We start from the raw sequence: 14,469 nt of genomic DNA on the forward strand, positions 1-14,469 counted from the left end.
TTTTATTTTTTTCCTCGTTATTAATTTCGCTGGTGTTATCGTGCGGTTAAAATTTATTTGCCTCCTAATTGGTAAAAAATAAATCGAAATTTTCGCGTTTTTTTCCCAAAATATCGCACGTTTGGTGGTATTTTTGGCGTGCGCCTTTTTTTTGGTATATTTTCAGGATTTGCAACTTTGTTTTTTGCATACGAAATAATAATTTGCCTTTTTTTTTAAAATATGGTTAAATTTATATACGTGCGTATGTTATTTTTTGGGTTTGGTAATTTTATATTACTTTTAGGGATAAAATTGGGTTTTTATTTTGGTGTTTACGCGCGTTTTAATTTTGGTTTTTGTTGGTTGCGATGGTATTTTTTATTAATAAAATGGGTATCGTGCGTTTTTCTTTGTAATAAATATTGTTTTCCAATTTTATTTTGTGCCATTTGTAATAACGCGCGCAAATTAAAAAAAATGTTTCGTATATTTTTTTTTGGATTATTAATGCATTTTCGGATTCGGATACCCCGCGGCAAATTTGCATAATTACCGTATATAATTGGCGTTTTTTTTGGAGTTCGTCCTTTAATACGCGTTACACGAATTTTAATTTATCCAATAGCATTTTTAATATTTTATAAACGTTTTTGTTTATATTATTTTATATTATACGCGCGAAAATAATTATTATCCAATCCGTATAATATTGGGTATGGGTTAATTCGGTGTTAAAATGTTTATTTAATATGGTATATATTTCGTTATATCGTATACCTAATTATAAAAAATTGGTTTAATAATTGCGCGCGCGATTTGTTAAAATTTCGGGAAAAATTGCATAATATTAATTTACCGAAATTCCTTGTTTATTACACGTTTGGACGAAAATTTTAATTTTATCCAGGAATATATTGTACGATTTTCCCGTATAATTATTTATTTATTTTTATATTTAATAAAACAGTTTATAATTATAAAATTTAATGGTTCGTTTAATATTAATCGCACGGGTGGTAATTTGTATTTTAATATTTTTGGCCCTGGGTTAATCGCGCGGTGCGTATAAATTCCATTTTTATTTTTTCCCGGGGCAAATTGCGGGTAGGTTTACACCTCCCGTATTAATTTACTCCCGGATATGGTTGTTATATTTTTCCCCGGTTTGTGCGTATAAATAATCCTTTATTCCGGAATTGGGTGGTTAATATTTTACGCGCGTTGTGGTTTTGCGGGTAGGTTTTAATACCCGTCGTATTTTATAAATTAAAATATAATTTGTAATAATATAATTATTCCGCGTTGGCTTTTTTTGCTTATTTTTCCTTATTTAAAAAAAAACGTACGAATTTATCGTTAATTTTCCTTTTTTGGATAAATCCGTACATTTTTTTTAACAGGTTAATATATGTTTTACGGATTTCGCGCGATATTTGGTCGAATTGGTAATTTGTCCAACTTTCCAGTTTTTTTTAAAAACGTTCGCGTAACCGTTATTTTGGGGTTATTTTTCCCGTTATTTATATTTTACGCACGTTAATTACAATTTTATAATACGATTATATAAAATAGGTGGATGCCATTTTTAATTCCAAAAATTACGTAAAATCGGGTGGTGGTTAATTTTATACGTGCGGGTCGATATATTTTAATTATTGGGTATCGTTTATCCCGTTCGTTTCGATTATTTTTATCCATATTGGCGTACGTAAGAATTTCGCGATAGGTAATTATTATTCCTCGAATTCGTGCTAATTTTTATCGCGCGTTGGTGGTATGTTGTTTATTAATACCATTTTTGTAACTGTTTATTATTTGGATGTAAATTATATAATTTTTGCACAATAACGTGCAATTTAATTTTTTAATACAAAATCGTTAAATTCGTCCGGCTTTTAAATTTTTGGTTTTTTTAATGGGAAAATATCCAATTTAATTTTCGGGTAATAATATAAACCGGATTCCAACGTTTAAATAACTAATAGGTTGGGTTTTCGTACGCGTGGTTTATTTTTTCACGTAACCAATTTATAAACGTCGTACGATTAATAACCGTATTTTTATTTATTAATTAATGTTTATAAACTCGTAAATTTACGTAATGTATCCGTGGTAAATTTATTTATATGGTGAAAACGTTATATTTTTATTATTTGGGTATATTCGGTTTATTTTTTATTTAAATCGTACGATTACAATTTAACGTTTACCGCCGGGTGAAAAATCTTCGTGCGGCCCGTGCTCCCTGCTTAATTACTCGGTCGCCGGAGCCGTAACCCCGGCCCGTGTTAACTCCCTTCCTTACGCGCGCGCGAGTGAGGCTATTCCAATAATTTATAACTTGAAAAAAGTTAAATATCGTTATATTTTAAACGCTGTATATAAATTTATAAAATTATTATATAATTTAACGAAAACAAATAACGTTGGTTTATTACGTTTTTAAGCTATTATAAAAAGGAATTAAATTTTATTTTATTAAATTATAATACGTATTTTTTTCTTTGAAAAAGGCGAAAGTTTTGGGGTGTTTAAAATATAAACAAATAACATTTTCAGTTTGGAAACCGAGATATATATATATATATATATATATATATATATATATAAATTAATAAAAATTGAAAAAAGGGTTTTTAAATAAGTTTATTAACAGCTTTGCGATCCGAAAATAATTAAAATTTAAACGGTTATTAAATTATATTAAATAATATAAAATTTAAAATACGGTTAAAAGGTTAAATCGACCATTTATAAATAAAATAAAAATATATTATTTAATAAACCCGAAAACGTACGTTGCGCTAATTTATCAGCCATAGGTTTATTTTTAGTATAAAACCGCCCTTCAATAATAAAATTAACTATTAAAAATTAAAAATTAAAAATTAATAAATAAACGAATTTAATAATAAAACCAAAATAAACAAAAGAAAATTTTAACGTTTAAACTAGTTTATAAATAATAAGATAATATTTATTTCTTAACGGATTATTTATTAATAACAAAATTTAAATTCCGAAATATATATTATACGCGAATAAAATTATTATCGAACAGCCGATTAATTCTCGAATAACCGGTAATATAACTTAATAATTACTAATTAAATATATAAAATTATAAAAAGCGTATTAACAAATGTAATTTTAAATATAATTGTCGGATTTAATATAAAGTTTATATTAAATATTGCTAACGCGATTAATTTACCACGGTTAAATTTACCTTTTTCACTTATAATAGTTTGTATGGATAATTTATTATTATATTAACATTTAATTTAATTGGATGTATTAGCAAAAAGACGGTTTATAATTAATGTTTTAAATTTCAAATAATCGTACGAAAATCGCGGAACGGAGGAAATTAAATGGATTTTTGGCGAAATAAATTTAACAAATTTAATAAGGAAAAAAATATTTAACCAAATGTTAACCGAATTAATTTATATAAACTTAACATTATTTTCGTCGGTCTCGGAAAATAAAGCAGCGGCGAATAAACACCCAAACCGTTTTCGAAAAGTTTAACAAAAATTATATAACCGTTTCCGTTGTTTTCAAATTATTAAACGCCTGAAAAAAATTACCGTTGTTAAATAAAAGTTGAAACGTTGAATTTATTAATTAAATAACAAACCGCGGAAATGGCCGCACGGGCTAATCATACGTGATTTATTTATTTAAAAAATGCTATAAAACGAAAACGATATTTAAAAACTCTTTTCAAACGGTTAAATAAAATATGCATAATATATTAGCATTATTTTATTATAACGTTTTCTTAATCGATTAATATAGCGAAAGGCCTATTAATATTTTCCGTATATTATTATTATTTTAATCCGAATACTTGTACTTTATTATATGTTAACTTTTAAAAATTTACATTTTATTTATTATTTTTAATCGTTAAAATCATTTTCGTTGATCGTGTTTTTACATATTTATTTCCTGGTAGATTTCAGCTTTATAACGTCCAAACCTTTAAAATAATTTGCTTTTAATCAAATTAATAATTTAAAATAAATAATGTGGTAGTATTATATAGGCGTATAATGGAGAAAGGGTTTAATTAAATAATTTTATAATAAATATAACATTTATTTATTTAAAAATAAAGTATTTTACGATTTATTAATAACTACTTTTGGCTTATATATTTAATATCTCTCCATTTATTCTGTTGGAAATATTTCGTAAACTTTCTTTTTCTTTTCCCTTTTTATCTTCCTTTTAATTTTACGTTTGTTTAGCGGTATTTTTTATTTGCAGCCCGTACTTTAATTTTTCCAGGCCAGTTTTGGGCTTTTCTCATTAAATCCTTGTACTTTCTTTTCGTTTTAATCACATTTTATTTACTTCTGCTAAAACCATTACCATATCCTTTACGCCTCGTCTCGCGGCGGTTTTCTTAAACCCTTAATAGTTTACACATTATTACAAATAAAATCAACTTTAATTTGTTTATTTTCCAATCTAACAACAATCCCTATAAAAGAACAAAAAATTGTTGAAATCTTTACTGCCTGTTCCGAAATTATGTGGTTATACACATAATTTGTCGACTTACACCTTTGCCTTATAGGTAGACAATTGCAGGTATTGCCAGATCTCCTACCGGGGCCAAATAGCCTCGCTCCAACCGCGGTTAACACCATCACCTCCATTAACCTCCATCGCCAGTCGATGTATGTGGTTCAGGATCGTGTCGAGCTGGGCTAAGTGGTTCCGATCGTTTACGTCGTGCACAACGGTCGACCTCGCAAACTGCGGTCGCCCCTCTATCCATTTAATTTGTTTAATGTCAGTGGGTCCAGCCGCTCTCTGCCAGCCCATTATAACGAACATCGAGCCCGATGCCAGTACGCCGTATTTCAAGCCCCCGAACTGTGTGCAGTTGCTTATATAAGTAAAGAGCTAAGGGCTGTGGTTTAAGACTCCAGAGTTCGTGGCTTGCCCTGCCGAAGGACCTCGTTTCCCCTCAAAGGCAAGAATGGGCCGCGTCTAATATACGTCGGTGGTGCCCGGGCGGAGCCGGACTTGCCGCACTAGAAGGTCGGCTCGGACACCTGTTTGCGCCTGTTCTCCGCGCGCTTCCGGACAAATTATAAAGTCTGGGAAGGGGAAATAGTGGCGGAGGACTTGGTACCAGAAACCGTTGACGAAAGATTCTGGCACCTCGCTTTGGGTGACAATGTGTCGCCAAACCTGGTCTTAAACCGGGTCGGTGTTTGGGGGGTCGGGTATATGTGCCATAGCAGCGGCGTGATTAAGCGAGTGCGGTTAATTCGCAATAATGAAGAAGTTTGGTATAAAAATAAATTCAATTGTCGCCTGTAATAATTGCGATGGTGTGTTTAATAAAAGTCGGATAGAAGAAGATATTAGTACCTTCTTATATATACTTAACCAAGGCTAGATCTTTTCCCCCAAGCATTTTGGCACAAGTAATATTTCCTTTAGAATGAATACGGGCCGGAGAGGCCCGAGCAAAGTCCCTCTCGCTAATTCTAAAGCGCTGCTATAATTGTTTGGACTATTGTAATTGCTAAGGTAATTACGGCTGAATACCCGTCAGCGCGATAAGCAGCATTACCTTAGGAAACCCACTTTAGCCCCCACATTTTCGATATAATTGGCTGTAAAAAAATAAGTTTCCTGTATAAATCTGACGGTCTGCGGAGCTTCAGCCCTGAAACGGCTTTTCCAAAAGGTATCCTGCAGCAGGAACCGGAGAAACAGCAGTTAAACCCTTTTCCCCAAATGCTGGATATAATTAATTATAAAGGTATTGCTAACTTTAATCAGCATAATTTTTGCAAATAGCAGAGGTTTGCATTAACCAGTGATAAATTGAATGTGAGTTTTGCACAGCTTGGCGCTGCATTAACAAGTCGTGAAAGAGGATATTAAGCAGGCAGACACAGTGGCCGAGTGCTAATTAACACCGAATAGTTGCATGCACTGGCGGGCTATTAGTCTTACAACTCCAATCTGTACGTTGTGGCTTTTGTTCATGTTTTGGCAGACATATATAAACGATCCTAACTTTGCGATTTTTTTCGTGTCGTCCTATTATCATTCCCGAATACTAAATAATTTATCCGCCTTCCTAAGGGAATAATTATAATAATCTCACAGCTCGTCCCATTCCCACATTTTAAAGCTGAGACATACCCTCCTTTATACCATACGATCCCTCGCTCGTGCTGGCCAACATCGTCGGCAACGATGCCCTTAAACTGGTGCAGCAAATCTCAACCCTCCAAACGCCGGTCGACGCCTGCCAAAAACAGCTCAACAGTTTGCTAATTACGAAACGCAGCATGCAAATAACGTGCTCAAAGCTCGCCAACATCGGCGTAGAGACGTCCAAAATTAAAAAATCTATTAAAACGCTGGACCACAAAATCGAGGCGGCGGCGGCAGACTACATCGAGGAGAAAATGGAGGCTGAAAAGAAAATCCAGCCTTTCCGCGCCACCATCCGTAGCGTGCACGTCGAGATGGAAACGCCGGTCGACTACGTCAAAACGCAGATTAAAAGTATGCCTCTGGCTTCCGATTCCATTAGCATGGACGTGCAATATTTCGCCAACGATAGCAATAGCCAGCAGGCGTCGTCGCTGGCCAGCAGTGTATCGTCGTACATCTCAGGCGCCGCTTCGGTGCTGGGTAACGATAAGGCGGCACAGATGAGCCGGGCCGCGGCGAGCCAGGTCAGCGACCAGGTCAGCAAGCACAGCATCGCGGGAACGCTCGTTATCTCCGTGTCGTGCACGCACAAAAACGCGGCCGTGCTCGCGCCCCTGGTGATTAATGTCGACAAGGGCATTAAAGTCTGGAACCACCTGTTCAAGGACGATCCCATTATCCCCACTAGCACGTCCAACATGCTCCAGACGGCCCAGAAGGGAGCTTCGGGGAAAGAAGACGCCAACAAGTTCAGCATTATCTCGGGCATGACGTTCGGGTCCAGCTTCGTGGGCATGGTGCACATCCTTAACACCAGCAGCACGGCCGTCGGCGAGCGGGCGGACACTAAGCTCTCCACGCTCCAGGCCCAGTTTAAGGAGCAGCTGGACGACGCCGGGTGGCTGGCGCACTGGTCCGGCGGTTTCGGCGTTAACGAATCCATGGCCAGCAGCGTTAAAAACCTGCTCAGCTCCCAAAACATCGATTCGCACGCTACCATAATTTGCATGGGCGTTATACCATCCATCGTGGCCAGCGAGGTGCAGCTCGGCGTTAACAAGTTTGCCACTTTCGACCCCAAATCCAGTCTCGAGGCGCTTTCAGCCATCCAAAACGCCTCCGTCGCCGATTAGGACACGGTGAAGCAGGCGGCCGACGCGGCGCGCACCGGCGCCCAGCTGCTCTCCATGAAGAACAGCGAGATGAAGGCGGCGTTATCGGCGCTGGCCGAGATCGACGACGGTAAAAATAAGGTTATCGATATTAATTCCATAATAATAACATTCGAGAATTATTTGAAAAAGGCAGCCGAAGGAACTTTAAGTGTGTCCATTAATTATTACCTCAAGGAAATCGACAAAAGCATATTGGCCGAAATGTGGGTAACTAAATATTACCCTGGTAAATATTTGAGTATTTCGTACGACGATGCGAGTCCCAGCGGCTCGGCGGAAGGCGCATTAACTTCGGGCTCAAATGAGCCGCCCAGCTTAAATTAAGAGGCGAACTCTAACGAGGAGTTATTTTAATTATATCTAAAAGTGGCAGATTAATAGACTAAAGGTATTTTACATTCGGCCCAAATACGTAAATTAATTTCGCCCACATTTCTCCACACATTTGGTGCCCGCTTAGAACTAATACTCAGCCATTATATTACTCCCGCTTTTAATTAATTATAAACTTACAGGCGGTAACGCGCCGTAAGCTAAGGGCGACCTGGTATTGCAGGCACTATTAGGCAAATAAAGCTCCGAAAGCTGAGCGCGTTATTTTCCCCTCGTCGGTCTGGTTATCGGTTGGACCCGCGTTACCGGGCTAACCGACGCACACTAACGTACACGTGTAGTTTAAATTATAGGGTAGTTAAGCCATATATTGGGTTTAGTAGCGCTATCTAGCCAAAAAAGCGTGGAGGCTCTTTTATCCTGCTCCTATCACTAACTCGGCGCTAGCTATTATGTGATAATAAGATTTATCGGATTATCTAATGCGACACTACGTAATTGCACATATTTGCATTATTATTTGCGGAGCCTTTATACACGAATGCCAGAATATCAGCTAAAATGTTAAGCGGATGCTCGTTCCTCAAATTCCCATACTAACCTTAATATTATTAGCTACAGAATTTTACTAATACCCCCGTTGGCACAAACAGCGCTACCAGTCACCCACCGGCTTTTTTCACAATATAACCACCCAACAACGTTAACAACATTTTCCATCTCGCCCAATCTATCGCCGACACTGCAAGCCGCCATTTTTTCCTCAACCACTTTCCGTACCGGTTCGATATCCGGAAGACCTTTAGGCAGCCCGTTGGGTATATCGCCCGTTTTGGTAATTCCCACGATAACCGAATTAACTGTAATCCTTTCCATTCCGGATTTGGCGCCAAGTGCATCAGCCCAAACGCGTGTTATTAATTTAAGCGCCGCTTTGGTGGCCGCATAAACCAGGGCCACTCCAGCGGGCTGGTTCTGCCGCGCCGCCTCCGAAGAAATGTTGACGATGCGGCTATTTGGAGCGAAATGTGGAAATAGGGCCTGCACGAGGATAACAGCAGTTGTAATATTTCCTGTAAACATCCGTCGGACGTGGTTATCCGTTATAACCTCTATCGGTATCGTCTTTTGCAAAGCCGCATTTTGCACCAATATATTAACCTTATTGTTGAAATTTTCCTTTACGGCGGCCATAATATTGTGTGAACATCGTGTAGGCTTATTTAAAGGCGCGATTACACCGAATATCCGTGGCGGGTTATGTTTGGGGTTATTGCTCTTTTTGAAAAGATGGTTAATTTCATTTTATAGGGTTGATAACCTGTTTAGCGTGGTTTCGCTGGAGCAAATTGCAAGAATAGTTGCTCCACGAAAGGCAAGATTAAAAGCTATTCCACGTCCAAGGCCTTTAAATGCCCCACTGTTAAAAGGAAAGGGCTGTTAACTTTTAAAAAGCACCCCTGCTTTAATAACACAATGTAAACTTACGTAACTATAGCAAACTTCCCCGTCAAATCCTGCTCTCCGATTATTGCGTTTGGAAGTAAATATTTCATTTTCGATATAAAACGTTATTCACTATATGTGTAAATAAAATTTTAAAACTTGGATTATAGCGCAGAAAATGGCTCGAGGTCTTGTGTTTATATATTAATAAAATGGGTTAAACAAAAGAACCTGATCTAAGCTTTAACACAGCTTTAACACAACGCTACCTTGGGTTCGGAACCTGGTCCGAGGTATCGAGTTATACCTAACACATTACTATACACAGACTGGGTATTCGGACTTCGCAGATTAAATATATAAAGTTTCGGACCAAAATTAAGTAACTTTTTACGCACACTAATATACACGTGCAGCCTAAATTATAGGGTAGGAGAGCTATGTATTGGGTTAAGTAGCGTTATTAAGCGAAAAGAGCGTGGAATCTTTTTTATCCTCCTCTTATCGCTAATTTGGCGCTTGCTATTATTTAATAACAAGATTTATTTAATTATCTAATGTAACGACTTCGACTAGTTATGCTAATATTAAATTTAAACTTTTTGTAAGTAGGAATTATATTATCGCTGGGGTTAGTCAAAGTATTTTCTACGTGTTTAAAATTGCGTGGCTGGGTTCACCGCGAGAATTAGCAACAAGAAGGTGGGAAAAGCTAACATTACGTGCCTGATAATATAATTACACCCTCCAGCGAAAGTATAGGAGCCAGTTTAAAGTAAATATCGAGCCACGTAGGCCAGGGTTTTTTCAGCAACATTTTGTAGCGGCCAGCCATTTCCGCGGGTTGGAGCAAAACCGCAATCCGATTTGAGGGCCTGGGGCGGCAAACTGCGGGAGGCGACGTTACATGACGACAGCGGGACTTGCGGGGCGGACCAAGCGTCCGCGATAATTAATAATAATCTGTTATTAGGTTTAAAATTTAAACTCGCGTTTTCTTTTCATCTTGGACTATTTTGCTCGATTGTTTTACTAAAAGGGCGTGAAGAGAATTAATATGTATAAAAAGTGAAATAAATAACCAAATAACCGTAATAATAAAAAAGTAAAATAGAATTTTGAAAAGAAGAAAAGAGAAAAGGTTACTTTATTGTAATGCGAGTAATTTGCCGGTTTAACCCTTTTTAGTGGCTTTCCCCACGGTGTAAACTGGGTTTAAAAATCATTTCCACTCCATATTTAACATTTCAAAAGTTACGACTGTTAAAATATAAGATTATATAATAGGTTTTTTTTATTAAATTATTAGCCATTAGGGTTATACGTTATTAACAGTCCACGAAATTAAAATTTAATAATATTTAACAAATTTAATGGTATATTTTAATATACAAGTGTTTGACACTTTTTATTTTAACGTTACAAGATAACCATAGGGATAAAAGAAATAATAATCGAAATAAAAATGCAAATAAAAACAGGTTTATTAATGTTAAGGCTCCCTCTCAAATGCAACCGCAATAAATCTATAAATACACAAAGTGGGGTCCCCTTTCGTGCCCAATTAGGCCACCGAAGAACATGGTTTAATAAACTTGGAGGAGTGCTTCACCCTTCCGAACACCAGGTTTAAAACAAAAAACATTTCGGAATCGCTCTCCGAGAGGTCTCCGTAACAGAGACGCCAATAACTCGCAACCAACGTGCAAATCCTCCCTCGTGTATTAGTGCAGTTTCTATGTTAAGATGCAGCAATTATTTAAAATTTATATCCCAAGCAACACATAACCCAGCATGTAAAAGTTCTTTCCACTGGAGTTTAATTAATCACTTAGGTTTATCGCACTAAATTCCTTTTCTTCATTATCACTTCACGTTGAACTGCTCTAAATATCCTGAGATTAGCGGCAAACGTAAACACCGTCATCGCTTTTAACAATGTCGATAAATATTTCAGCGAAATCTGGCGGAAGCCTTTTTTTGGCAAACTTGAACCGGGCGACATTAGTTTCGTGGTTGCCAATAGCGGCGTCACTAATATATAATTATCCGCAATTTATTATCGGTTTTACATGGAGCTTACTAACAAACTCTAGTGTTTGGGATACTGGTTACTTATTATCATTTACCGCATAACACTTTATCCCTATGCAAAGTACCCAGGACCCAAACTTGCTGCCATTTCGGATTTGTGGTATGCTTATCATTGGTAAGTTTGTTATTTGTAAACTCCTTTTTTCAATTTTCTTCGTTATTAACACCATTAAGGTTAACGGGCCGTTGGCCCTGGGCAGTGGAGGGTGCATTTGATAAATATGGCGATATAATACGCATTGCCCCCAACGAGATTGCTATATTTGGGTATAAAGCCATAGTGGGTGCGTTCTTCCTCCCAAAGAAAACGTTTACAGGATAAAACTAACAACATAATTTTAAGATGTTTTAACACCGGTGTTACGACCAGGGTTGGGACCGACACAATTGGGCAGGAACGGAGAAGGTGTCGGGAACCCAAACCAAAATTACCAAGAATTACGGACCCGGAATAAGAGGAGGGAAGCACGAGGTTACGTAATGATAAAATAAGGAACCTTAACCCGATCACCAGGACCAAAGTGACCACGATTATTGCCAAGGAGGTGATCGTACCAACGGTAATTACCCCGGAATGATTATAATTATTTATATAAAAGTGATTACATTTGGAATATAGTTTATATAAGACACGTTTATTACCATGTAAATAAATTCGATTTTAGGATTGTTTAGCAGCAATTAAACTTTAATTAACCTTAATATTTATTTAAGACCGATTGTAATTTTACCCCAATTATTAAAAATACCCAGTCACCCAATTAAACGTTTAATTATTTTAAACCATTGTATTTTATTATAAAAACAAATTACCCCGATATTTTGATTGTAATATTTTAATTGCTTTGATTTAATATTTTGTTTTAAAGTATACCGAGCAGTACCGCCGATATAATGTTTTTTAACAGGACCACCTTTTAAACCTTTTTTACCACTAACGTTCCGGCCAACGTTGACGTTTTGCGTTAAATGGTCGCGACGCTCTAAGCCGAAAATCGATAGTTTTAAAAACGAATAACCGAATAAATTAACCGAATTAATAAAAATAGCATTAAATATTTTTTGTTTACGTTTTTTAACGGTACCGCAGGTATTTTGTAGGGATTTTTTACGAAAACCCGGGTATATTTACATTTTAACGAGGATAATTTCGATAGCGATGTAAATAAGGTTATTTATATAACCTCGTTTTTAAAAGGCGACGCGTTCGCCTGGTTCGAGCCCATTTTAAAAAATTACCTGGATTATAAAAAGGAAAAAAACCGTAAAGTTAAAATTAACCGCATTTTCGACGATTACGATAATATCGAAAATTGTTTTAAAAAAATATTCGGCAACCCAAATAAAAAACGTACGGTTAAACGTAAATTGGTGCGTTTTACCCAAATTAAATCGGCATTTAAATATACTAATAAATTTCGACAAATTACCGCCAAATTACTATGGGGCCCCGAAACCCTAATGGCACGTTTTTATGCGGGATTTAAAGAAAAGGTTAAAAACGAATTTATTAAAAAAAAACGACCCGATATTTTAACCGAATACGTAAAATTAACAGTTAAAATTAATAACCGATAATGCGAGAAAAAGTTGGAACGACGCGAAAAACGTAACGTATGGGGCCCAGCTTTACGATAAGCCAATACCGGACGCAAATATTAATACCCCAAACCGCCTCGCCAATATAATATTTTATATGGAATATATAATGGACCCATGGATTTTAACGCGATACAATATAAAAAACCTCGCAAAAACCCCAAAAATGGCAAATGTTTTAAATGTAATAAGGTAGGGTATATCGCCAAAAATTGCCCCGGGAATTAAAATAACACCCCCGGTTTTACTTTCGATTTTAGGGGTAAATACGAAAAAACACGAAAGTTTAACGTTATAAATTACTAATAGGTACAAATTAACTAATATAGCTTAATAAATTGGACTATTGGTTACGACGATAATTATATAATTTATAACAATTTTAAAATGGACGTAGGATGGTATTTTTAAAAACCAAAAGGCACCCGAATATTGGTAATGGGAAACCGATTATTTACAAAAATAAGGCCATTAATTAATTTATACCGATAAAACGCCACATTACCCGAATTTACAAATTCGAACGTTTTAAAAAAATCCGATACGGAATTATTGGAACAAACCCACCGTATTAGGATAATTAACCAATTTTCGACGGAAAAATTCTTTAATAACGTTTTAGGCGAAAATTCCAGTGACGAAAAAAAAATGGTTCCAAGCCGTTACAACGCGGAAAAAATTAACGATTTTTACAAATACGATAAAAAGCAAATCGATTTATACCGAAATAACCAATTGGTCCAATTTCCAAAATATAATTTGGTGTAATAAAAACAAAATCCTACAAAAAATTCCGATTCCACGTTTGGAAACCACCCAATATTTAATATTAAATACCCGGAACACCCCCGCGTTTTTTGGGCCGAATATTTTCGAAATAATTGTGGAATTTACCTAAATAAGAAAATTTACCACAATTTTTTCCTTCAACGACGATTAATTACCTGGATTAACGAAATTTATATAATCGAAAAATTACCTAATTGGGAAATTAAAATTAAATTCCGAAACGAATTAATAATGATTTTTACGTTTAACGACGAATACCTTATAATATATTGCAACCAGTTAGGTTTTCCGTGGTATAATTATATTTGCAATATATGTAAAGTTTACATATTAGCCAAAACCTAGGATTGGTACGTACGAAAATAATAATACCAAATACCTGCATTTATAACCAAGATTATATGGGACCCAAAAATGAAAAATAAACAAACGCCCACGAGCGCGCGTAAAACGCCTGCACCAACCAAATATTTATTCGACGAGGTTAAAGTAAAAAGTAATTTTGCATCCAAAAATAAAAAAAGCAAGGATCCACAACGCGAATTTAACAAACCAAAAAATTAAAGCAATTAAACGGTATAAAGCACCGAACGGCGACGATAAAAACGGAATAAAAAACCCTAAACGTTACACAAAATACGGCAATAAAACACGAATATATATTTTTTAATATACGATTCGATAAAAAACTTATACGAGTATTTTTCGATAATGGAGTATAAAGCAATTATATATTACCAAAAATTATAACGGAACGACGGATATTTTGGTAATAAAAAAAAAACTATATTAATTGCAAACCGTGGAAAAAAAGGCAGTTTTATACGGGAACGGTATTATCGAAATAAAA

At 35.8% G+C, this 14,469-nt stretch overlaps 2 protein-coding genes across 2 annotated transcripts; both read left to right on the forward strand.

The window, feature by feature from the left end:
• Positions 1-6,314: 6,314 nt before the first annotated feature.
• Positions 6,315-7,316, forward strand: PgNI_02614 (uncharacterized protein; the record flags this gene model as incomplete). The annotated part of the gene is made up of 1 exon (XM_031122675.1): positions 6,315-7,316. The coding sequence occupies one exon, from the start codon at positions 6,315-6,317 to the stop codon at positions 7,314-7,316; it is 1,002 nt and encodes a 333-aa protein (XP_030988026.1).
• Positions 7,317-9,932: 2,616 nt separating this feature from the next.
• PgNI_02615 (uncharacterized protein) lies at positions 9,933-10,193 on the forward strand (the record flags this gene model as incomplete). The annotated part of the gene is made up of 1 exon (XM_031122676.1): positions 9,933-10,193. A coding segment is annotated over one exon (261 nt), but the record flags the coding sequence as incomplete, so codon positions are not given.
• Between the last annotated feature and the right edge of the window lie 4,276 nt (positions 10,194-14,469).

This window comes from Pyricularia grisea, assembly GCF_004355905.1.
Source record: "Pyricularia grisea strain NI907 chromosome Unknown Pyricularia_grisea_NI907_Scaffold_1, whole genome shotgun sequence".
Taxonomy (NCBI): Eukaryota; Fungi; Ascomycota; class Sordariomycetes; order Magnaporthales; family Pyriculariaceae; genus Pyricularia; species Pyricularia grisea.